At 49.0% G+C, this 24,274-nt stretch overlaps 1 protein-coding gene across 1 annotated transcript; it reads left to right on the top strand.

Annotated features, from left to right (window-relative positions):
* Positions 1 to 23,337, top strand: LOC134014084 (unconventional myosin-VIIa-like). Its single transcript, XM_062453958.1, is given in 57 exon segments — positions 1 to 109; positions 2,408 to 2,521; positions 2,839 to 2,991; positions 3,586 to 3,603; positions 4,543 to 4,727; positions 5,218 to 5,339; positions 5,898 to 6,040; positions 6,312 to 6,381; positions 6,384 to 6,424; positions 6,817 to 6,868; positions 6,871 to 6,969; positions 7,062 to 7,138; positions 7,402 to 7,443; positions 7,445 to 7,498; positions 7,500 to 7,523; positions 7,768 to 7,910; positions 8,142 to 8,214; positions 8,216 to 8,305; positions 8,307 to 8,351; positions 8,527 to 8,686; positions 8,889 to 8,995; positions 10,216 to 10,353; positions 10,471 to 10,632; positions 10,874 to 10,889; positions 10,892 to 10,927; positions 10,930 to 10,961; positions 11,083 to 11,143; positions 11,146 to 11,176; positions 11,603 to 11,687; positions 11,992 to 12,210; positions 12,529 to 12,846; positions 12,947 to 13,150; positions 13,569 to 13,745; positions 13,971 to 14,078; positions 14,216 to 14,343; positions 14,697 to 14,823; positions 15,118 to 15,237; positions 15,394 to 15,567; positions 15,776 to 16,003; positions 16,236 to 16,406; positions 16,679 to 16,796; positions 16,970 to 17,096; positions 17,349 to 17,518; positions 17,872 to 18,062; positions 18,295 to 18,419; positions 18,660 to 18,817; positions 19,258 to 19,411; positions 19,842 to 19,997; positions 20,172 to 20,277; positions 20,387 to 20,500; positions 20,833 to 20,920; positions 21,106 to 21,212; positions 21,416 to 21,601; positions 21,875 to 21,991; positions 22,253 to 22,336; positions 22,725 to 22,844; positions 23,174 to 23,337. Coding segments are annotated over 57 exon segments (6,579 nt in total). The 5' UTR covers positions 1 to 91; the 3' UTR covers positions 23,267 to 23,337.
* The last annotated feature ends 937 nt before the right edge of the window (positions 23,338 to 24,274 follow it).

Genomic DNA, 24,274 nt, shown 5'->3' with positions numbered 1-24,274 from the left:
TTTGGTGATTGTTTTTGTCTGATGTTTTTGTCCCGTTACAGGTCCTCGTATGGAGTTATCTGATGTCCTGGGCTCACCCTGAAATTGAACCATGGTCATTCTGCAACAGGTACATCCTCTAACGGCTTGCTGTGTGAAAGGGAGTAGCGGTTCAAGCTTGATGTTCTGCCCAATCCCTGCCCTTTGCCCTCTCTTTGCACACACACACACACACTTATGCGCACACATGTACGCCCGCACGCACATCAGACACATACACTCCCACGCACACACACACACATGCAGTGTGGGCTATGACCTTTTTTGGCTGAGACTGTTTAATTTAAATGCTAATGAGAGTAGCACCTTGTTAAGAAGACCACAATGGGCACTTTTATGGACACTTTCACGGAACCCTTGCAGCCGTGCGACGTCTCAGGTCGAGCCGTCTGGACCAATCAGAGGGCACGGTGGTGTTTAAGCACTGGTGCACAGCCATGCTAAATATAGGAGATGACCTCATTCTCCCTTTAAAACTCCCTAGCAGGCAATCAATAACTTATCACAAAGCTCAGTGCTCCAGCGCCGCACTCCAGCTGGGGTCCGTGACCCGAGCAGGCTGGATGGGAGCTGGAGATCCGGGAGTCATTGGGGCGGCTGTGGCTCGGCGGGTAGAGAGGGTTGTCTGTTAATCGCAAGGTTGGCGGTTCGATCCCCGACTCCTCCTAGGTCATGTGCCGAAGTATCCTTGAGCAAGACTCTGAACCCCAAGTTGCTCCCGATTGGCAGGCCGGCGCCTTGCATGGTAGCTCGCTGCCGTCGGTATGTGTGAGTGAGAGTATGAATGGGTGAATGAGAGGCAAACATTGTAAAGCGCTTTGAGTGCCGCTAAGGTAGAAAAGCGCTATATAAATGCAGTCCATTTTGCCATGTCAGGGCTCTGTGCGGTTAGGGCGAGACTGGCAAAGCCTCTGTAATGCCTCGGGTTTAGATTTGGTTCGAGCTACTTTCAGTAGCTTTTGTGTGTGTGTGGGGGGGGGGGGATTCTGAGAAATCATTTTTCACATCCCTTTGATTGATCCTGCCTGGTCAACTGAGGTCAGTCTGTCTTAAAGACTTCCTGGAATGCAATCCACGTGATTTGTGACCCATTCTGATGCATGCCATACCCCCCCAAAAAATATCCCTCTGACTCAGAGATCACTTTATCTAACAAGATTTGTGACAAGTGCCCAGAGTCCAGGTTGGAAACGGTTATTGTGGCTGGTGAAAGGCCTAAAGTAACACCAGCCTGGCCTGCGTCCAGCTCGCTCACACAACAACAACAACCGCAGCTTAACAGTCAGATGTGACAAAGCCTATTCTCTGGCCGGAGTCTATTTCCTGGGTCCGCTGTTTTCATCGTCAGGGTTGCAGCTCCGCCCCCGACAACAGTCCATCTCCCTAAACTGCACCCTCCTCCCCTAGCAACAGTGTTAGTGACGAAAGGTGAAGGGTTGCTTAAACTCTTCGTGGAGTCAGGACCAGGCTAAGCCTTCGTCGGCCTAGTTCCACTGGCAAGCTCAAAGCGCTGGCATATTTCACACCTACACAACGATACCCATCGTGAACGGAACAAAACTGTTTAGAAGATTTACCTCAAACTCTTGCTGAAGCTGAGCTTGGTGGAGCTGAGCTTGGTGGAGCTAAGCTTGGTGGTTGATGGGAGTTACCTCACAGTTTGGATGAATCGTTCCAGGAGACTGCTGACTACAAAGCTGATGCTGCAGATCAAGGTTTAATCACGATGATTAGAAATAACCTCCAGTATACAAATCCAGATTAATGGTTGGCGAGGCAACAACAAACTCCGGGTTGATTATGTCATGAGTTGAATAGGGCACTTCTCTGTTTATAGCAGCTGTCTGTCAGTTTAAACGGGTTAGGGTTCGGATTAGAGTTGATTTATCAGGTAATAGAAGCTAATGAACCGATGTTGTCTTTGCTACTGAATGATATTGGCAGATTGATCCGATCACGGTTTTCTACAGTCCTTCATACTACAGTCTCATTGATCATGCGGGTAAACGGGTCAGATCACAGCTCTCCCCCCAAAGAAACGCAAATCCATCGATCGCCGAATGAGAAAAATCTATATTATGAAGCCAGAGGCAATTTCCACACAGTTCCCCAACACCGCTGGACGAGAGACATTCCCGTTCCCTCAGCGGAGAGAGCTGTTGTCCGAGGCTGTGTGTCAGACCAGAGGACAGCACACATCCTTTCTCTATGGAAACTGACCTCACGCACTTTCTTCTCAGAACAGACAAACTCAGAGTACATTTTTTTTAATCGATTTCTTAGTCACCTCTTAGTTCCTATTCGAGAACGGGCAGTGTGCCTGCTTCTGTTGTGGTTGTAGTGTCTGACCGCTGTGGTTCACTTCCAGGGAGACTATGTCTGGTTGGACCTCAAAACCGGCCGGGAGTTTGACGTTCCCGTGGGAGCGGTGGTCAAGCTGTGCGACTCGGGACAGATCCAGGTGCTGGACGACGAGGGCCGGGTAAGATCTCGACGATGAGACGTTAATCTGACTAAAACTTCTGATTCATTGAGTAATTGGTTTAAGTACTTGAATCGCTCAAAGTGTAAACTGTTACAGAGAGAAAACCTCACTACCAAGAGAATAACAGTTAAAGACATGTTGTACGTGTTTCCTGTTTAGTATTTAACCCCAAGGCCCAGTTTCCCAGACATTCATTGAGCCTAGTTGTAACCTGAAAGCAATTTTAATGGAGATCTTCATGGAATTCTTACTTTAGGATCTTAATTCATGTCTGGGAAACTGGGCCTGACGGTTAGCTGTTCCTCCCCACCCAGGAGCACTGGATCTCCCCCCAGAACGCCACCAACATCAAGCCCATGCACCCCACCTCCATCCAGGGAGTGGAGGATATGATCCGCCTGGGGGATCTCAACGAGGCCGGCATCCTCCGGAACCTTCTCATACGCTACAACGAGCGGGTCATCTATGTGAGTGTGGATCTGTAGCCTAACATGCGCATAGGTTTGTGGACGGACAGTAGAGATACTTCCTCATCGATAATTATCGTCAAAGCACGGAGGTTGGGGTGAGATATAGGGTGATAAAATGTTTTGTCCCCACTCAATGTTCAAGCCAAATTGATATGCCCTCTTGTAGCCGAGTCCCTAGTTACGAGTCCCTAGTTACGGATGTATTGACGAACATCTCCTGGCGTCATGAATGTGGATTTACATGTTTGTGTCATAGCTGTAATCGCACTTTACCAGATTGGGGCCGTTTCAAAGACTTGAAAAGTCATTTGAAAAACAGCGCTGTATCTGTGCTTGATTGATCTTGCCTGGTGCAATGGGGACAACATTTTGGGACATCTTTACCCAAAATTCCAACGTTCAAACATCCCCCATGTGACAAGACACTCAAGCAAACATTCAATGTATTTGAAATCGTTTCAAATACCATCTGATCCAGACCTCCTCACCAATCGTGTCCTTCCTCGTCAAACTACAGCTGTTGTGTGTTCTCTCCTTTTGTTGCCTCATCCTCCTCGACCCTCCTCTCCCTCATCTCATTTCTCTGTTTAGACAAATTGTGGTGGACGGGTGAGTAAAGAAAGCGTAGCCTTGCCCCTGTCGTGAATGCAGAAAGCTAACATGGCTGTACGTGTAGCTTTCGTGAATGCAGAAAGCTAACATGGTTGTATGTGTAGCTTCTGCTTGTTTATCTTCCTCCCCCTACTGACGGCGATCACATCTGCTGTAGTCACGCTTTGGATTTGTTTTGGCTTCTAAACTGCACTTTGACAACGTAGCGATGATGATGATGATGATGATGATGATGATGATGTCCTGTATGTGTGAATGGATGAAACAACGCCAGCTTTGTCATTGTCCAGATCATTGTTAAAAGCACATGATTAAAGGTAGTGAGCGAAAAATTGATTTTGAAATTAAAGTCTGACGCTACTCGGAATCGAAGCCATTTAATGATATTAAACATGACTACATTTCAAGACAGTCTGTGTGATTAGATACTGAGCCATTGTACCACTGACATTTTTAGTATTTTTATTTATTTTATCCCCCCAAAAAAACAATTATGATCAAACAATGATTTCGATAACATAACACACCATAAATGACTTAACACAGTAATCTTTGGGTCTACTCTAGTCTGTAGTCTTCAGGGCTCATTGTCCTTCTAGATGTTTCCCTGACTAAACACACCTGGTTCAAATGAATGATCGTTATCAGAACGACCCCATGGGGTCGTTACTCATTTGGCCTTCCACACCAGAGTGGAAGGACACTGACTTAACAGACATTTAAAATACATAGATACTGTGTATATGTACATAATCAAACAGTTATCAAAATTTGGGTAACACAAAATAATGCGAGATAAAACGACAACATATCAGCCGTTGTTGTAGTGGCTGAAATCGTATTAAATGCATCACATGGTCAAACAACCATGGTCAAAGCACCTTATCCCCCTCCTGACCACTCTATATCTGACCTTCAACCTCTCGACCTCTGCAGACGTACACAGGGTCAATCCTGGTGGCAGTGAACCCATACCAGTTGCTGCCCATCTACACGCCGGATCACATCCGCCTGTACACCAACAAGAAGATAGGAGAGATGCCTCCGCACATCTTCGCTATAGCAGACAACTGCTACTTCAACATGCAGAGGAACAACAAGGATCAGTGCTGCATCATCAGGTATTGTGTGTGTGTGTCGTGTTTCAACTGTGCAGGTTATGGACATAATTTAGAAAGACAACTATGCTACTGCACTACTTTATTGTGTGTGTGTGTTATTTGGTCTCTAATGACACAAGCTGTTTTCCAAACTTGTCAGTGCTTTTAAAACTGTGACTCTTTTTAAAATGCAGTTTAATTGGTTATTTATTGGTTCTGGATGATTTGGTTCCTGTGTTTTGATTTTTTGTGTTTCAAATTTGCTTTTGTTGGCTGACGTCCATCTCGGCAAGGACACTCCTGTAAAATAATATTTTTAATCTCACTGAGTCCTCTACCTGGTTAAATCGAGGTTAATGTAATAAGAAAAACAAACTTTGTGTAACTGTTGAACTTTTACAGCACGTATACCGACATGTCTCACATTCAGATCCCGAAGGATGTGCTGTTCCTCCAGACAAGGCTGGTCTCTGATGGTGTGTGTGTGTGTATCCATGTGTGTGTGTCCCAGCGGCGAGTCAGGAGCTGGGAAGACTGAAAGCACCAAGCTGATCCTCCAGTTCCTGGCTGCCATCAGCGGGCAGCACTCATGGATAGAGCAGCAGGTGCTGGAGGCCAACCCCATCCTGGAAGGTGAGACCCCACCTCCCGCACACACTACACAGACCCCACCTCCAGCACACACTACACAGACCCCACCTCCAGCACACACTACACAGACCCCACCTCCAGCACACACTAGACAGAGCCCACCTCCAGCACACTAGACAGACCCACCTCCATCACACACTAGACAGACCCACCTCCATCGCTGAGAATTGAGCTTCAGATTGGAAGCTTTGAATAGACCTCTGTCTTGTTGGCATTGTCCAGTAATTTTTTGATTTGTGTGAGCGTTTGCATGTATGGCTGTATAACAACTTCCTGCCTCTGGTCCAAGGCTAAACCTGGAATTAAGGCCTATGTGGCTTCAGTTCCCTGTAATCTTGCTTGTGCAATGCCCCAACCTCACGTTCAGAGGCTTCCCGGAAATGAATGTTGACTGCTGAGGAAACGAATCAATACCAGCAGCGACGTGTCTAGTTTAACAAGGAGGGCTCCGCTTACATAATAACTATCAAGTTTGACTCAAACCTCAGAGGTTAAAGGCAAGGAAATTCTCGGATGCTATGTTTGTCCTCGCCCATACAGCGTTTGGCAACGCCAAAACCATCCGGAACGACAACTCCAGCCGCTTCGGCAAATACATCGACATCCACTTCAATAAGAGAGGAGCCATCGAGGGGGCCAAGGTAGAGCAGTACCTGCTGGAGAAGTCCAGGGTCTGCCGACAGGTAAGAAACCGTTCTCTGCCCTCCCACTCATTCATCCCTTCATCTTCCCTTCCATATTTTGGTTAGGCTGTTAGTAGCTCACAGACACACACACACACAGATACACACCACATACTGTTCACAGTTCCAGTTCTGTCATGTTAATGTCAATATATGTATATTTGTATTTAACATTTAAAGGTTATTGTTCATGTCTTTTAGATTACTTTGGTGTGAAACTGGTCCTATATAAATAAAAGTACTTATGATGATAATTATTGTCTTTCTCCAGGCGGCTGATGAGAGGAACTATCACATCTTCTACTGCATGCTGAGAGGAATGGCTCCAGAGCTGAAGACCAAGCTGGGCTGGGCCTCGCCACCGACTACTCTTACCTCACAATGGTGTGTGTGTGTGTGTGAGAGAGAGAGAGTGAGTGAGGGAGATTGTGTGTGTGTTAGAGAGAGAGTGAGAGAGATTGTGTGTGAGAGAGAGAGGAGAGAGATGAGAGAGAGAGAGAGAGAGAGAGAGAGAGAGAGAGAGAGAGAGAGAGAGAGAGAGAGAGAGAGAGAGAGAGAGAGAGAGAGAGAGAGAGAGAGAGAGAGAGAGAGAGAGAGAGAGAGAGAGAGAGAGAGAGAGGAGAGAGAGAGAGAAGAGAGAGAGAGAGAGAGAGAGGGAGGGAGAGAGAGAGAGAGAGAGAGAGAGAGAGAGAGAGAGAGAGAGAGAGAGTTTGTGTGTGTCTGAGAAAGTGTGTGTGTGTGCACACCTGTGTAAATGTGTGTTTTTGTTTCTCCAGGGTAACTGCACGGTGTGCGACACTCGTGACGACCTGAAGGAGTACTCCAGCATCTGTCGGCCATGAAGGTCCTCATGTTCTCTGACACGGAGAACTGGGAGATCAGCAAGCTGCTGGCGGCCATCTTGCACATGGGAAACATGCGCTATGAAGGTCAGGGCATATTTCTGTGGATATGAATCATGAATGTGATGTCTGTCTAGGCAACCTCCTGCCATAACTGTCCAACTCCTCTCCTCACACAGCTCGTACCTATGACAACCTGGATGCCTGTGTGGTGGTGAGGTCACCTGACCTGTCTACTGCCGCTTCTCTGATGGAGGTGGGTCTTCCGCTCAGGTGTGTGCGTGTGCGTATGTGTGTGTGCGTGCTGTAGACTGCCACAGAACTGACATCTCAGCAAACTCAACGGTTTATTTCCCTCGCGATCGGCAGAGCCTTGCCCTACTCATTGTCATTAATGAGAATCAGACTTTCTTAGACGTGTTCCCCCCATCTCAGACTTCAAGGTCATGGTTGTTTTCGACATCTGTGGGCTTCTGGGGCGTTTGAGGAGCGGACTAGATCTGTGTTTGCCGTGTGCAGGTGAACCCTAAGGATGTGATGACCTGTCTGACCTCGCGCACCCCTTATCACCCGAGGAGAAAGCGTCTCCACTCCCCTCAGCATGGTCCAGGGCCTGGGACGTCAGGGATGCCTTCGTCAAGGTGACGACCTTTAACCTCCACACCCACACCCCCCCCCCCCTCTCCCTGCCGTAAGAGAAGATAGACTAACAATAAGAAGAGTAAAAGACAATATGGTAATAAAACGAAAGTGTACAAAGTGATAAGTGCTAAGGAGCAGATGCGCGTCTAAACGAAGGGACAGCCTGTCATTAGGTGTAGGTTGTGTCTCACAATGTCCTCAGAAAAGGTCGACTTTGAAACGTTTTAATCGAACGCCTTCCAGGGGATCTATGGAAGGCTGTTTGTGTGGATCGTGGAGAAGATCAACGCTGCCATCTTCAGACCTCCGTCCTGTGAGAGTCAGCTCATACGGAGGTCCATAGGCCTGCTGGATATCTTCGGGTTTGAGAACTTCAACATCAACAGGTATCCAAGTTTCAAATCACTTAAGTAAATTAATTCCCAATGAATCACACTGAAGTTAATATTTAACTTCATCATCGTTCAATGTGTTTAATTAGCAGACACTTTGGTCCAAGTGACAAACTACACAGAACGGGGGTGGCTTTAAACCTGAAAAATGCTCTAACCACTGAGCACTCCCCAGTTTTTTTCTTTTGTTTTTTTTACCATCTCTCCCCTCCGCTTGCCTCGTAGCTTTGAGCAGCTGTGCATCAACTTCGCCAACGAGAACCTGCAGCAGTTCTTCGTGCGTCACGTGTTCAAGCTGGGAGCAGGAGGAGTACAACCTGGAGCACATCAACTGGCAGCACATCGAGTTCACCGACAACCAGGACGCGCTGGACATGATCGCCAACAAGCCCCATGAACATCATCTCCCTCGACGAGGAGAGCAAGTTCCCCAAGGTAGACATCCTGGAAGGGGCCTTCTGATACGAAAACTTAGCTCTGCATCGAGCCTAGTCCTGGATTTAAATGTTTCAAAATATTAAAATGGATGTTCTCTGTTTGTAAGGTAAAAGAGGATTTCTTCCTCCATGTTTGTAAGGTAAAAGAGGATTTCTTCCTCCATGCATATGAGTTGTTTTGTCTTCTGCTTCCTAGGGAAACCGATGCCACCATGTTGAATAAACTAAACTCCCAGCACAAGCTCAACATCAACTACATCCCTCCGAAGAACAGCTATCAGACTCAGTTTGGCATCCAGCACTTTGCTGGGGTGGTGCATTATGAGACCAGAGGTAGAAGCTAATTAATTGATTGATTGATTTACTGGTTTTGATTTAAAAACTGTCACAAGTACATGTTAATTAATCACAAGTGGATGCACTGATTTAAGCGCATTCATCTACTGTTAATCAACTCACAAACGTTAATCAGTTTATTTCCACCATCCAATCAGACGCCCTTTGTTGCTGATTGACCTTTCTTCCGTCCAATCAGGCTTCCTTGAGAAGAACAGGGACAGCCTCCACACTGACATCATCCAGCTGGTCCACTCGTCCAAAAACAAGTTCATCAAACAGATCTTCCAGGCGGACGTTGCCATGGTGAGAGAGCTTGTCGTGTCAGCGGTCCGGTGAGCCGTCTGTAGTTCAGGGTCGCTGCTTGCTGGCTGAGTACAGAGTTGTGGACCAGGTGGAGTGATTTGGTGGAGGTTTAGTCACAGAGAGGCTCACTTCCACAAAGTGTTGGCTTGTTCATAGTCCTCACTTTTCATCACATACTGTCTCTGTCCCCCTTTTCCTATCTCTCTGTCTCTCTCTCGCTCTTCCCCTCTATTGCTTTCTTTCTCTCTCCTTTTCATGTTTTACTTCTCCACTTTCCTGTCTCTCTCTCTCTCTCTCTCTCTCTCTCTCTCTCTCTCTCTCTCTCTCTCTCTCTCTCTCTCTCTCTCTCTCTCTCTCTCTCTCTCTCTCTCTCTCTCTCTCTCTCTTTCTCTCTCTCTCTTTCTCTCTCTCTCTCTCTCTCTCTCTCTCTCTCTCATTTAATTTTTCTACGTCTCCGCTCCATTTTGATCTTGCCCCGTCACACAATCTGTGGCCGCAGTTTCTGTGTGGCTACCAGCCTCCAGCCTCCCCTCCTCTGAAGGCCCGGCAGGTGTGTTTCCAGCGTGGTGTTGCTCCCCAAGTTAGCGTCACTGCAGCGCTCTGCTCGCCCCGTGTCCCTCCCTCCAGTCTCCTGTGGAACCGCAGCGCCCAGTCGTTAGAACCCCTCCTTCCTTCCTGTCTCAAACAAACCGTGAATGTAACTGGGGGAAAAAAAAACTGGGTTCTGGCTGCTTGTTGTTAAAGAGCAGTTATGCTTACTTCTGTGTATTCTAAATACATTCATGTAGCATTACGGTTTGTGTACAAGTTATTTATATGTTTAGAGCAGATGTTTTAATCTTCACCTTTAGAGTATTTAATCTGTTTCTTGGGCACTGTGATTAGGTTGTGGTGTGACTAGGCTTAGGAGTCCATGTTTAGGCGTGTTCTAGTTCTCTGTGAGTCCCCGTGTGCCTCTTGGCTGAGGCGCTAAGCCGCACACACCTCAGGGAACCCTCCATGCTGAGTGGAACCTCAGGGAACCCTCCATGCTGAGTGGAACCTCAGGGAACCCTCCATGCTGAGTGGAACCTCAGGGAACCCTCCGCATGCTGAGTGGAACCTCAGGGAACCCTCCATGATGAGTGGAACCTCAGGGAACCCTCCGCATGCTGAGTGAACCCCTTAGGGACCTCAGACGAACGTCGTCAGACATGAAGGTGCTGTGTTGTTCCCCGCAGGGTGCTGAGACCAGGAAGCGCTCTCCCACCCTGAGCAGCCAGTTCAAACGCTCCCTGGAGCTGCTGATGAGGACTCTGGGGGCCTGTCAGCCCTTCTTCGTACGCTGCATCAAGCCCAACGAGCTCAAGAAACCTCTGGTGAGGGCTGTGTGCTCTCGTGTCTGTGTCTGAAGGTGTGTGTCTCTGTGTCTGAAGGTGTGTGTCTGTGTCTGAAGGTGTGTGTCTGTGTCTGAAGCTGTGTGTCTCTGTGCCCAGCTCTTTGACAGGGGTCTGTGTGTGCGGCAGCTACGGTACTCTGGGATGATGGAGACCATTCGTATCCGCAGAGCCGGCTATCCCATACGCTACACCTTCGCCGAGTTTGTAGACCGCTACAGGGTCCTAATGCCGGCCTTAAACCCGCCGATAAACAGGTGAGCTGTAACTCTGTCCTGGGCAGCTATTGGCTGGCTCGGGCACTTACTGTACTCACCACTTCGTCCAATAGAGAGTTGGTCTCCAACACTTACTCTGTGAGAGAAGACATGGTTGTTTTTACGAGGGTTGACTTGCTAGCCCCAAGCCCAACTCCCTCCCTTTTTGCTATGGGAGACTAGTGGGCCTTGAAGCTATTGGTTCAGAGAGCTGTCACTCAAAACCTGAGTGTCTCTCATAGGAGGACCTTAGGGGGACCTGCCACGGATCATGGAGGCGGTCCTCGGACGAGAGGACGATTGCAAATTGGGAAGACGAAGACCTTCCTCAAGGTGAGAGCGCTGGTTTGACCTGCAGCCGCATTAGAGAGGAGCTGTCTCCCAGAACGCATGAGAAAGTGGGAAGTGAAATGTACCGTGTGTCCGACGTGACGAGCTGGTGTTCTCCTGTCAGGATCACCATGACATGCAGCTGGAGATCCAGAGGGACAGGGTCATCACTGACAAGGTCATCCTCATCAGAAGGCCGTACGGGGAGTCAAGGACAGGTGAGGAGAGAGAGAGACGGAGAGAGAGAGACGGAGAGAGAGACGGAGAGAGAGACGGAGAGAGAGACGGAGAGAGAGACGGAGAGAGAGACGGAGAGAGAGACGGAGAGAGAGACGGAGAGAGAGACGGAGAGAGAGACGGAGAGAGAGACGGAGAGAGAGACGGAGAGAGAGATGGAGAGAGAGAGAGAGACGGAGAGAGAGAGAGAGACGGAGAGAGAGAGAGAGACGGAGAGAGAGAGAGAGACGGAGAGAGAGACAGAAGAGACAGGAGACAGAGAGACAGAGAGAGAGACAGAGAGAGACAGAGAGAAACAGAGACAGAGAGAGAGAGACAGACAGAGAGACAGACAGAGAGACAGAGAGATGTGTGTGACCCACCTGCTAGGCACCAGAGCGACAGTCTCTTCCCGTGTGTCTGTGCAGAGCTAACTTCCTGAGGGTTCGGAGGGCAGTCACCCTCATTCAGAAGGTCTGGAGGGGCTATCAGTGCAGGAAGAACTACAGCGCTGTGAGTTCCTCTGTCTCCATGGTTACTGACACTCCATTTCCTGCTGTTATCCTCCTCAGCTCATAACCCCCCCCCCCTCTGTGGATGACTGTTTAAAAAAAAAGTTATGTATATATATATTTCCACGAATGTTCCTGAAGAGCTATTGTATTTGAAACTGGTACTCTTGAGTAAACATGCCATGCATTGTTATTTTATGCATATATACTGTCTGTTATAAACGATACATCTTTCTGTGTTGTGTATAAAACGAATGTTGTTGCCCTTCAAACTGGCCAGTGACTCCTGTCCCCCTTCGCTCCAGATGCGTGTGGGTTTCCTGCGTCTCCAAGCCCTCTATAGGTCGAGGAAGCTCCTCCTCAGCTACCGATTGGCCAGGCACCGCGTCACTCACCTCCAGGCCCGCTGCCGTGGTTTCCTGGTGCGGCAGGCCTTCTGGAGGCGTCTGCGCGCCGTGCTCACCATCCAGGCGTTCTCCCGGGGCCTGATCGCACGGAGGGTCTGCCACAGGCTGAGGGAGGAGGTGAGACTCCGGTGGGGGGGGGGGGGGAGAGACTGGGGGGGTTTCCTGTCAGAGAGAGGGATGGGTCATAGCTACTTCAGAGTTTAGTTTGCAGCAGACACGGGTCCAGTGTTTTAGGGGCGGAGGACGCTCTGAAGCTACAGCTAGTCAGGGTGTTTCGTCGCCTCACTTTTTCCTTCTCGTTATTTGCTCCCTCCTCTCTCCACCCCTCCTCTCTCCACCCCTCCACTTCACCCCTCCTCTCTCCACCCCTCCACTTCACCCCTCCTCTCTCCACCCCTCCACTTCACCCCTCCCCCCCCCCCCCCCCCCCCGCAGCACCGTCGCAGGCTGGAGGCGGAGCACCAGCGCCTGGCGGAGGAGGAGGGTCTGAGGAACCAGATGACGGCCCGGCGGGCCAAGGTGGAGGCGGAGAGGAACCACCAGGAGCGGCTGGCCCGGCTGGCGCTGCGGGAGGAAGAGCGGGAGAAGGAGGCGCGCGAGGAGGCGCGGCGCAAGAAGGAGATGGTGGAGCAGGTGGAGCGGGAGAGGCTGCAGCCCGTGGACCACTGCGACATGGTGGACAAGATGTTCGGCTTCCTGGGGAACAGCGGGGCGCTGCCCAATCAGGAGGGGCAGGGGCCGTCCGGCTTTGAGGTGATTGGCTGGGAGCGAGGACTGCCCGCACGCCGTAAAGTCGACATGTATTTACGGTTTGTGTTTTCTGACGTGAAGGCTCTTGGTTTTGTCCAATCAGGACTTGGAGAACGCCCCCCAGGGCGACGAGGTGGAGGAGGAGCCTGAGGCCCCGCCTCTTCCTGACGACGAGGGGGAGGACCTATCGGAGTACAAGTTCTCCAAGTTCGCCGCCACCTACTTCCAGAGCACCGCCACCTACACCTACGCACGCCGACCGCTCAAACAACCGCTGCTCTTCCACGAGGATGAGGGGGAACAGCTGGTGAGTGTGACCTACAACCCCTGCCCCCCCCGGCCACACGACCGACCTCTAACGAGGCTGAGGAACTGTGTTGTGACAGAGTACGTTGTGTTAGCGATGGGGGAACCGAGCAGTTCTTGCTGGGGAACCTTCAGGCTTTGTCCTTCGATGCAGGCTGGGGTTCGTTGGTTGGTGTGATTGAAAGGCTTGTGGGGTGACAGTTTGGTGTAATTTAGGAGATTCGTTGGAAGAGGTGCAAAGCCAGCCCACTAGACCCTCCTGAAGTGTCCTTCAACCTCTAACTCTCCACCCTCCCTCCCTCCCTCCCTCCTTCCTTCCTTCCTTCCCTCCCTCCCTCCCTCCCTCCCTCCCTCCCTCCCTCCCTCCCTCCCTCCCTCCCTCCCTCCCTCCCCTCCCTCCTCCCCTCCTCCCCCTCCAGGCTGCGTTGGCGGTGTGGATCACGGTGCTGAGGTTCATGGGAGATCTTCCCGAGCCCAAGTACCAGCTGGCCGTCAGCGACGGCAGCGACAAGATCCCCGTCATGACCAAGATCTACGAGACGCTGGGGAAGAGGACCTACAAGAGAGAGCTGCAGGAACTGCAGGTGGAGGCAGAGGTGAGAGAGGGGAGAGAGAGGGGAGAGAGAAAGGGGAGAGAGAGGGGGGACAGGGGGAGAAGGAAGGATGTGCAGTTTAAGCATTGTAGGAATAGGAAGACAACTGAATACAAGGGAGTTGCGCATTTCAAGAAGGATCTCCGATGGAAGGAGGGAGTGTGGAGTGGTGATGTGATATTTCTGAACCTGATCAAACCTCTTCCCGACGTGACTTGTCCCTGGCAGGGTTCTGACCTCCCTCTCCAGAACAGCGTGGACATGCAGAAGAAGAACAGCGTGAGGCACAAGCTGATCTCTCTCACCCTCAAAAGGAAATCCAAGATAACAGAAGAGGTGGGCTGCTTCTTCAACCACTTTTCAACTTGTACAACCTTGTTTTCCTTGACCAGGATGGATTAAATAAATATATTTTAAAATATTTTGTATATATGTATGTCTGTCTTTTTGGCTCCTCCTCTCCTCTCTCATAGGTGGCCAGGCGTTTGACTGACGGCGATTACAGCCTACAGGGAAACAGCATGCTGGAAGACCGGCCCACCTCCAACCTGGAGAAACTCCACTTCATTATCGGCAACGGCATCCTGAGACCGGCTCTCAGGTGATCTGCTGTGTGACACTCACAGCTACAATTCTAATACTATATTTATAATACTAATGGATGATATTTGACTATGAAGATAAACAACTAAGAATATCCTAAACTCAGAATTACTTCTGAGAAACAGCCAAAGGCTATCTATCTTGACGTGAAATAATGTGTGTAAAAGGGAAGTAGATTTGATTTGAATGGGTGGAAATGTTGTCACACACTGACACATGCATCTCTCTACTGGAATCAGGGTTGGCAGGCTGTCCTTATGTGTGTTGTGATCAGCCAATCAGTCCTCGTTCTGACTAGATTCATTTGATCTGATCTGATTTGTTATTGGCCGGTGGACCTGTCCGTCACAGGGATGAGATCTACTGTCAGATCTGTAAGCAGCTGAGCCAGAACCCGTCGAAGAGCAGCCACGCCCGCGGCTGGATCCTGCTGTCTCTCTGCGTGGGCTGCTTCGCGCCGTCCGACAAGTTTGTCAAAGTAAGAGGAGCCTTGCAGTCTTAAAGCCCTCCCACTCTCCCCAACTGTTTTTCAACTCTTTGGATGACAAGGGCGTTGGACGCTCTGTTGACACTCGACGTGTTTGATATTTATCTTTTGTCTTCTCTCACGCTTCTCTCTCTTTCTGTTTCCTCTCCCACTCTCTCTTATTCCCCCTCCCTCCTTATTTTTCTCCCTCTCTCTCTCTCTCTCTCTCTCTCTCTCTCTCTCTCTCTCTCTCTCTCTCTCTCTCTCTCTCTCTCTCTCTCTCTCTCCGTCCCTCTCCTCCATCAGTACTTGCGGACGTTCATGATCGGAGGCCCCCCTGGCTACGCTCCGTACTGCGAGGAGAGGCTGAGGAGGACGTTTGTGAACCGGACCAGGGCCCAGCCCCCCTCCTGGCTGGAGCTGCAGGTGCAGACGACTGCCTCACAGATTCTCCACACACGGAGAACTGGATCTGATTCACACAAGACTTAAGACGTTTGAATGTAAAAGATTGACTTGGTCCAAATGTTGATGTTGTTTCTCCTCGTCCTCTCTCCTCCTTCTCCCTCCTCCTCCTCTCAGGCCACAAAGTCTAAGAAGCCTATCATGTTGCCGGTCACCTTCATGGACGGCACTACCAAGACCCTGCTGACCGACTCTGCCACCACGGCCAGCGAGCTGTGCAACGCCCTGGCCGACAAGATCAGCCTCAGGGATCGCTTCGGCTTCTCCCTCTACATCGCTCTGTTTGACAAGGTACTGACACACACACACACACACACACCATGGCCAGGGATGGCAGGGACACCTGCGGAAGGCTTTAAACACCACTGATGGAGACTTTGTTCTCTTCTCCATTTCTCTTTTTTCTTTCTCATCTCATCTTCTCTATTTCCCTTTCTCTCTCTCTCTCTCCTTCTCTCTCTTTCTTTCTCTCTTCTCTCCCCCTCCCTTCGTCTCTCAGGTGTCGTCTCTGGGCAGTGGCAGTGACCACGTGATGGACGCCGTGTCCCAGTGTGAGCAGTACGCCAAGGAGCAGGGGGCCCAGGAGAGGAACGCCCCCTGGCGCCTGTTCTTCAGGAAGGAGATCTTCACGCCCTGGCACGACCCCAGCCAGGACGCCGTGGCGACCAACCTCATCTACCAGCAGACCGTGCGAGGGGTCAAGTTCGGCGAGTATCGCTGCGAGAGGGTGAGTGGACGGGAGGGGCGAGGGTCAAAGGTCGAAAGGGGCTGTTTTGGTTGGTCCATCTTATCTTTTTCGGTCTTTCTCTCTCTGTTTCTCTCTGTTTCCATCCCTTTCTCCTCCTCTTTCCCTCCTCCTCCTCTCTTTCCCTCTTCTTCCTCTCTCTCCTCTCTCCCTCCTCTCTCTCTCTTCTCTTTCCCCCCTCCTCTCCATCCCTCCTCCTCCTTCTCTCCTCCAGGAGGAGGACCTAGCAGAGCTGGCTTCTCGGCAGTATTACATCGACTACGGCTCGGAGATCCTCCTGGACCGCGTCCTCAGCCTCGTTCCCTCCTACATCCCCGACCGCGAGGTCACCTCCACCAAGACCGCCGACAAGTGGGCCCAGCTCGTCATCGCCGCCCACAAAAAGGTGACGGTCCACGCCGAAGGATTTGATTCGATGGACGCAATCAAACCAGATGAATTTAAAAGCGTGATTTCTGTTTTACGCGAAGCGTGTGTCTGACTTTGTGTCTGACCTGTCTCCTCTCCAGGGAGTCAGGTGGCTGAGCGGTTAGGGAATCGAGCTAGTAATCAGAAGGTTGCCAGTTCGATTCCCGGCCTTACCCAAATGACGTTGTGTCCTTGGGCAAGGCACATTACCCTACGTGTCTGACCTTGTCTGACCTCCCTCCTCTCCAGGGAGTTCACACCCAGAAGAGGCTGGGCCGTCAGAAGGTGAAGGAGGACGTGGTCGACTTCGCCCGCTTTAAGTGGCCTCTGCTCTTCTCCCGCTTCTACGAGGCCTTCAAATTCTCAGGTAGGGCTTAAGACGCTCGCAGTTTGCTGGAAGATTGTGTGGGAAAACACAAAGCTGGGACAGAAAACAGAGGGATTTATTTCAGTGCGTAGCAGTTCCTGTGCAGCAGGTATTTGTTGCGTGTATTTTAATGTCAAGTTTTGTCAAGTCTTGGTATCTTCCGTTTCCCTCAGGGCCCAGTCTGCCGAAGAACGACGTCATCGTGGCCGTGAACTGGACCGGAGTTTACTTTGTGGACGAGCAGGAACAGGTCCTTCTGGAACTCTCTTTCCCAGAGATCACTGCGGTGTCTAGCAGCAGGTACGCCAAACGCATCACCTCATCTTCACAGTTTCCTGTGTTGATGTCGCAGGAATAGCTATCTTAGATGTTGTTGCTCATATACTCATGCTCAAGTCATATTTCTAACGTTGTTTTGGTCGGTTTTGTAGTGTTTACTATTATAAATCCTGAATCCTTTTTTTGTTGTAATGTATTGTACTTTTTAATATATATAGGGCTAGGGTAAACAAAATATATAAATAAAAAAGATTAATCTGTTCTCTCCTACAGAGGAGGTAAACTTCAGGGCCAGAGTTTCACGCTGGCCACCATCAAAGGAGATGAGTACACCTTCACCTCCAACAACGCAGAGGACATCCGTGACCTGGTTGTCACCTTTCTGGAAGGCCTCAGGAAGAGGTCAAAGTTCGTGGTGGCTCTGATCGACTGCACCAACCCCGGTAAGACAACCACCAAGCATGACAGTTCGAAAAAGAACTCAACATCATGAAATAATTCTAAGACAACATTGTAATTTTTGTTTGTATTTTAAGTCTTGTTCAACACGACTGCAAATCAGGAGCTGTCTACGTAACACAGAGAGCATCTCGAACCGAAACAATAACACAGAGAGCATCTCGAACCGAAACAATAACACAGAGAGCATCTCGAACCGAAACAATAACACAGAGAGCATCTCGAACCGAAACAATAACACAGAGAGCATCTCAAACCGAAACAATAACACAGAGAGCATCTCGAACCGAAACAATCTCCTTTAAATGTCTGTCGTCGTTTTCCTTCTCCGCCGTAGCTGGGGAGGACCCCACGTTCCTGGGGTTCTCCAAGGGGGACCTGATCGTGCTGGACCAGCACTCGGGGGAGCAGGTCATGACCTCCGGCTGGGCCCACGGGGTCAATGACAGGACCAAGCGCAGAGGCGACTTCCCCGCTGACTGTGTTTACATCCTGCCCTCCATCACCAGGCCGCAGTACGGCATCGTGGTGAGGGGCGCGAGGCTGGAGCGGGCATCTGCTTTCTGAGAATGATGTGGTAGAGAGATGAACAAGAGGGAAAAATTTAAGTCTTCCTCTCTCTTCTGTTCCTCTAACCCCTCATCGCTCCCTCTCTCTCTCTCTCTCTCTCTCTCTCTCTCTCTCTCTCTCTCTCTATCTATCTATCTATCTATCTATCTATCTATCTATCTCTATCTCTCCCTCCCTCCCCCTCTCTCAGGCTCTGGTTACCATGACTCCAGACCAGAGGAAGGAGTCCATCAGTCTATCTCAGCTGGCTCTGGCAGAGAGTGAGGACAAGATCAAACCCTACACCCTGGAGGAGTTCTCCTACGACCACTTCAGGTACCAACGCATCTTCACCCAGCTCCTCTCGTTTCCTTAAACTTCATTCATAAAATAAGATTGGTTTTCCTTAGAGGTTGTAAACTCCTCCCCTCCCTACCAAAGCATCTTCACACAGCTCCTCTTGTTTCCTCCTGCTTCAGTCACAAACAAAATATAAATTCAGATTGTTTTCCATAGATGTTTTAAACATCTCCTTCCTCCCTCCCCCCCACGCCCCTCCCTCCTCTCCCCCTCCAGACCCCCTCCTAAGTCGACTCTCAGCAGGGTGATGATCTCTAAGAGCCGGGGGAAGGAGCGTCTGTGGTGCTGCACCCGGGAGCCCCTCAAACAGCCCCTGCTGAAGAAGGTCCTGGCCCACGACGAGCTCTCCCAGGAGGGCTGCCTGGCCTTCATCGATATCCTGAACCCTGCTGGACTGGGGAGGGTGCTGTGGGGTGGAGTGGTTTACTGTGGTGTTAATTCTGGGGTGTGGTTTACCGTGATGTGGTGTGTTAGCTTGGTGTGTTAGCTTGGTGTGTTAGCTTGGTGCAGTGTGTTAGCTTGGTGTGTTAGCTTGGTGCAGTGTGTTAGCTTGGTGTGTTAGCTTGGTGTGTTAGCTTGGTGTGTTAGCTTGGTGTGTTAGCTTGGTGCAGTGTGTTAGCTTGGTGTGTTAGCTTGGTGCAGTGTGTTAGCTTGGTGTGTTAGCTTGGTGTGTTAGCTTGGTGCAGTGTGTTAGCTTGGTGTGTTAGCTTGGTGCAGTGTGTTAGCTTGGTGCAGTGTGTTAGCTTGGTGCGGTCTGATTTCGTTGAGGATGTTTGGTGTTCTGTTGTTGTTGGTCCTTGACCCCCTCCCCCACCTCTGATGAGATACATGGGTGACTACCCCTCCAAGAGAACCCGCTCGGTCAACGAGCTGACCGACCAGATCTTCGAAGGGGCGCTGAAGGCCGAGCCGCTGAAGGATGAGATCTTCTGTCAGATCCTGAAGCAGCTCACAGAGAACCACATAAAGTAGGTCTGAAGCACACACACACGCACATACACACACACCCATACAAAATACACACACATCCATACAAAACACACCCACAATGGAACTCACGACAAGCATGTCTACACACACACACACACACACACACAACACTCAATTGCAGGCATGTAACCGAAACAGCACCGACAGACACGACACAATCGTGACAGCTGTTTGGGTCTAATGAGGATGTTGACATTTCTCTGTGTCTTGGTGGCATTTCCCTGACTCAATCCATCAGAGGATCTTATTAATGTTACTGTGGGGAGGGTTGAAACACTGTCGCAATGACAACTAATCCATTATATTGCCAGTAAAATGTTCACAAATTAGGGCTATCAATCAGTTGGCATCCCAAGTGCTCTGAATCGATGTAACTGGTTGTGTGTGTGTGTGTGTGTGTGTGTGAAGGTACAGCGAGGACAAGGGCTGGGAGCTCCTGTGGTTGTGTACAGGTCTGTTTCCTCCCAGCAACATGCTGCTCCCTCACGTCCAGAAGTTTCTCCAGTCTAAGAAGCACAACCCTCTCGCCCCTGACTGCATGCAGAGACTACAGAAAGCCTTACGGTAACACACACACCTCTCCTCCCCCACCACACACACACACACACACACAACTCTCCCCCCCCCCCCCCCCCCACACACACACACCTCTCCTCCCCCACCACACACACACACAACTCTCCCCCCCACACACACACAGTCATCTCATGTCCGTGCCTCATCTCCTGTCCCTGACAGTAACGGGTCCAGGAAGTACCCTCCCCACCTGGTGGAAGTGGAAGCCATCCAGCACAAGACCACGCAGATCTTCCACAAAGTCTACTTCCCCGACGACACGGACGAGGTGGGACATACCTACCTAAGCAGCGACATCGCTCACATTTTCATAACCTTTAAACTAATGACTTTTGTGTAATCGTACGGTTCGGCACTGTTGTCCTCTTCCTCCGCAGGCGTTTGAGGTGGAGTCCAGCACCAAAGCCAAAGACTTCTGTCTCAACATCTCTGGTCGACTTCTCCTCAAGTCTCCCGAAGGCTTCAGCCTGTTTGTCAAGATTACGGACAAGGTATCGTCAAGCCGCCCATGACAATACGTTAGTGTAAGACATAACATTGAGTATGAGATTCATAAAAAACAGTCCTGATTGATCTTTTCCTCCTGCCGTTGCTGTCTTTCACTTCCTGGTCTGTCTCTTACTTCCTGGTCTGTCTCTTACTTCCTGGTCTGTCTCTCACTTCCTGGTCTGTCTCTCACTTCCTTGCCTATCTCTCACTTCCTTGCCTATCTCTCACTTCCTGGTCTGTCTCTTACTTCCTGGTCTGTCTCTCACTTCCTGGTCTGTCTTTTACTTCCTGGTCTGTGTCTCACTTCCTGGTCTGTCTCTGGCTACGTTCACAGGTCATCAGTGTCCCTGACGGGGATTTCTTCTTCGACTTTGTGAGGCATTTGACCGACTGGATCAAAAAAGCCAAACCTGCAAAGGATGGTGAGTGTTGACATTCCTCCCCCACACTTTTCAGATGTGTTTTTGTCTGTTGAGCTTAGGTAACTTGAGGTAGTTGAAATAGGAGTTTAGATTCCGCCCTGTACGTCATTTTGGGTAGAAGTGCCTGCTAAATGAATTCATTACTGTAACTACAATGCAGTCATCTTTGTGTTGTCTGTGCACAGGTGTAGTGCCTTCGTTGACCTATCAGGTGTTCTTCATGAAGAAGTTATGGACCAATACCGTCCCAGGAAAGGACTCCATGGCTGACAGCATCTTCCACTATTACCAAGTGAGCGATTTCTATTCATCAGTAATAGCATGTTCGTATGCGTGCTTCTCTGTTTGTGCGTGTCAAAGAATATGACTACATTTTCAAAATCCACTCCTAAGTTATTTGTACGTCATAGGAATCACGAGGGGGTAAATAAGATCGAATCGAAAGAATTATGATATGAAAAATTTATAAATGACGATCGTTTGCTATCCTTCCAGGAGCTTCCAAAGCATCTCCGTGGTTACCACAAGTGTTCTCGTGAGGAGGTGTTCCAGATGGCTGCTCTGATCTACAGGGTGAAGTTCGAGGAGGACAAGTCTCAGTTCCCCAACATCCCCAAGATGCTGAAGGAGCTTGTCCCTCAGGACCAGATACGACACCTATCCCCCGACGACTGGAAAAGGGTGAGTGTTAGACACCGCATCTGAGATGCTGGTTCAGTGTCGGACAAGATCGTTTTTTTATTATTCAGCTTGTTGGTGGAGATATACATTTATAGGTGTGTTTGTAGGAACTTTTTAAAATGTATTCAGTGTAAAGGATTGACTTTCTCCAGGGCAAAAATATTTAGAAAAAATATACATTATGTAAAATATCGGTTTACGATCCCCGAGTGGTTGTTGTAACCTTGTCAACGTGTAGAAACGATGTTGAGTTTGTCCTTGTTGTCTTCACAGTCCATAGTGGCGTTTTTTAACAAGCAGTCAGGGAAGACTCGTGAGGAGGCCAAACTCTCCTTCCTGAAGATGGTCTTCAGGTGGCAGACCTTCGGCTCGGCCTTCTTTGAAGTCAAGGTGACTCCAGATTTAAACTGGTTTTCCCGTGCACACAGTTTCTCAGTGACAGTTCTACATATGGTAGCAGTTTGAGTACTTTCATGGTCAAAAACGATGATTCCGCATGCAGCTTTCATCACATCTCTGGTTTAATGAGTAACAATAACACTGTTTATTATACATTTCTTCGATTCCCATCTCCTTCAATGAGATTAACAATCAGTACATACGAGACACCAGCTGTATTTTCACAAAATGTGTTTTTATTTTGTCCAACAGCAAACCACAGACCCCAACTACCCTGAGGTTCTTTTGATAGCGATCAACAAACATGGCGTCAGTCTGATTGATCCCAGGTCTAAGGTGGGTGCCTGCTACTGTGAGTCTATATGTGTGTGCCAAATCAAATAAAAATGTATTTGTATAGCCCTTTTTACAAGCAATGTCACAGAGGGCTTCACACACGCCCATAGAACTGCCCCTCAACCTCAACCCTCAAGGAGTGCGTTTCCACCTGACTAGGGAGTCAGGTGGCTGAGTGGTTAGGGAATCGGGCTAGTAATCAGAAGGTTGCCGGTTCTATTTCCTGCTGTGCAAAATGACGTTGTGTCCTTGGGCAAGGCACTTCACCCTACTTGCCTCGGGGGGAATGTTCCTGTACTTACTGTAAGTCGCTCTGGATAAGAGCGTCTGCTAAATGACTAAATGATGTTTCGGCTGTGTTCATTCACCCCTCCATCCCCCTTTCCAGGACATCTTGACGACACACTCCTTCACCAAGATCTCCAACTGGAGCAGTGGCAACACCTACTTCCACATCACCATCGGCAACCTGGTCCGCGGCAGCAAGCTGCTGTGTGAGACCTCCCTGGTGAGACGAACCCCCGGGAATTAGGAGACACTTGATCTGCGCTAAAGTTTTATCTTGCCGTTACCGTGGCAACCTCGTACAAGGGCTGAGAGAACGCTGCTCATGATTGGTTGATTATCTGCTGTACTAATTGTGTGTCACTTTAGATAGAAGCATCTGCTAAAGATGACATAAAAACTGTACATATGTCCATTAGAAGATCCATCATCAGAAGTGTCGCAATTAATTTTCCACCTAATGATTTCTCCCTTGTGTGGAAAGTATGTTAAAAGGATGAATTAATGGACTGAAATGTGATCTTAAATGTGTTTTATTTGTGTTCCACCCAGGGATACAAGATGGATGACCTTCTCACATCCTATATCAGTCAAATGCTAACGACTATGACCAAACAACGCGGTAGCCGTGGCAACATCAAGTAATGTAAACAATCACGTATCCATTCCCTTGTCTGAAAGTAGCCCTTGATGGCTCAAATCACAGCACCCACACAAACACGTTTGGGATGTTTAGTTTACTAGAGCCTTCCTTGAAGTACTGTTATCAATGTGTGTAAAATGATTCTAGCAGTGTTAAATGGTAAGGTTAGGAGTTTAACTTGAAGAGAATAATGAAGACTTTAAATTGGATTGACATCTTGAACATGACATTAATGCCAAGTCATGCCTGTCTTAAATTCACAGATTGCCTTCTCTTGAACTACCCATACTCAATGCACTAAATTACAATTTGTAATATGGCAACTAATCAGGTGTTTTGGGGGGTAATTTCCTGTAGAACCGAGTTATGCAAATTGTAAAAACGATTTAAAAGTATATAGCACCTTTTAGGTTACTTCCATTAATATTTTACAGTATTGTAAATGTTTGAGTATGTTGCGTTTCACGAAGACTGTTCTTTGGCTCAAAGTGTAACGGGCTGTTTGTAGTATCGGCATGGCAATAAAAAATAAAAATACACATTCAGATCCAAAGGTTTCAGTCTGAAATGGTTAGTGGGTCTATTCCTCAATTTCCATAGCACCTGACCTTTCCGTCACTGTTTTTAATGTGTGCACAGAGATCACATCTTCAGATTAGACACCTAAAACATCTATGCATCCTCAATCTGTGTTAGGAAGAATGGAGTAAATTACTGTAGATTGTTGTAATTTTGCAAACTGTGGGTAGCCGAATTCTGGTCAGTCATCCATTGATGGAACTAATCATGTTTAGTATTGGACAAGTATTGAAGAACCAATCATTAAACCATGTTTATTATGTAAATATGACCTCCCAGGATATAGGACGTGAGTGTTCTGAATGATCTGTGTATGTAATCCTAGCATCTCTTTGGATGTGGCATAGATCATGTTTAAGTAATGCTACATTCAATGTTTGTAACATTTTGGTATTAATAAAGGGTAAAAACAAATGTTGCTAATGTTAATT

This window comes from Osmerus eperlanus, chromosome 27 (assembly GCF_963692335.1).
Source record: "Osmerus eperlanus chromosome 27, fOsmEpe2.1, whole genome shotgun sequence".
NCBI classification, from domain to species: domain Eukaryota; kingdom Metazoa; phylum Chordata; class Actinopteri; order Osmeriformes; family Osmeridae; genus Osmerus; species Osmerus eperlanus.
Note: the sequence above shows the minus strand (reverse complement) of the source record. Positions and strands in the feature narration are given on the sequence as shown.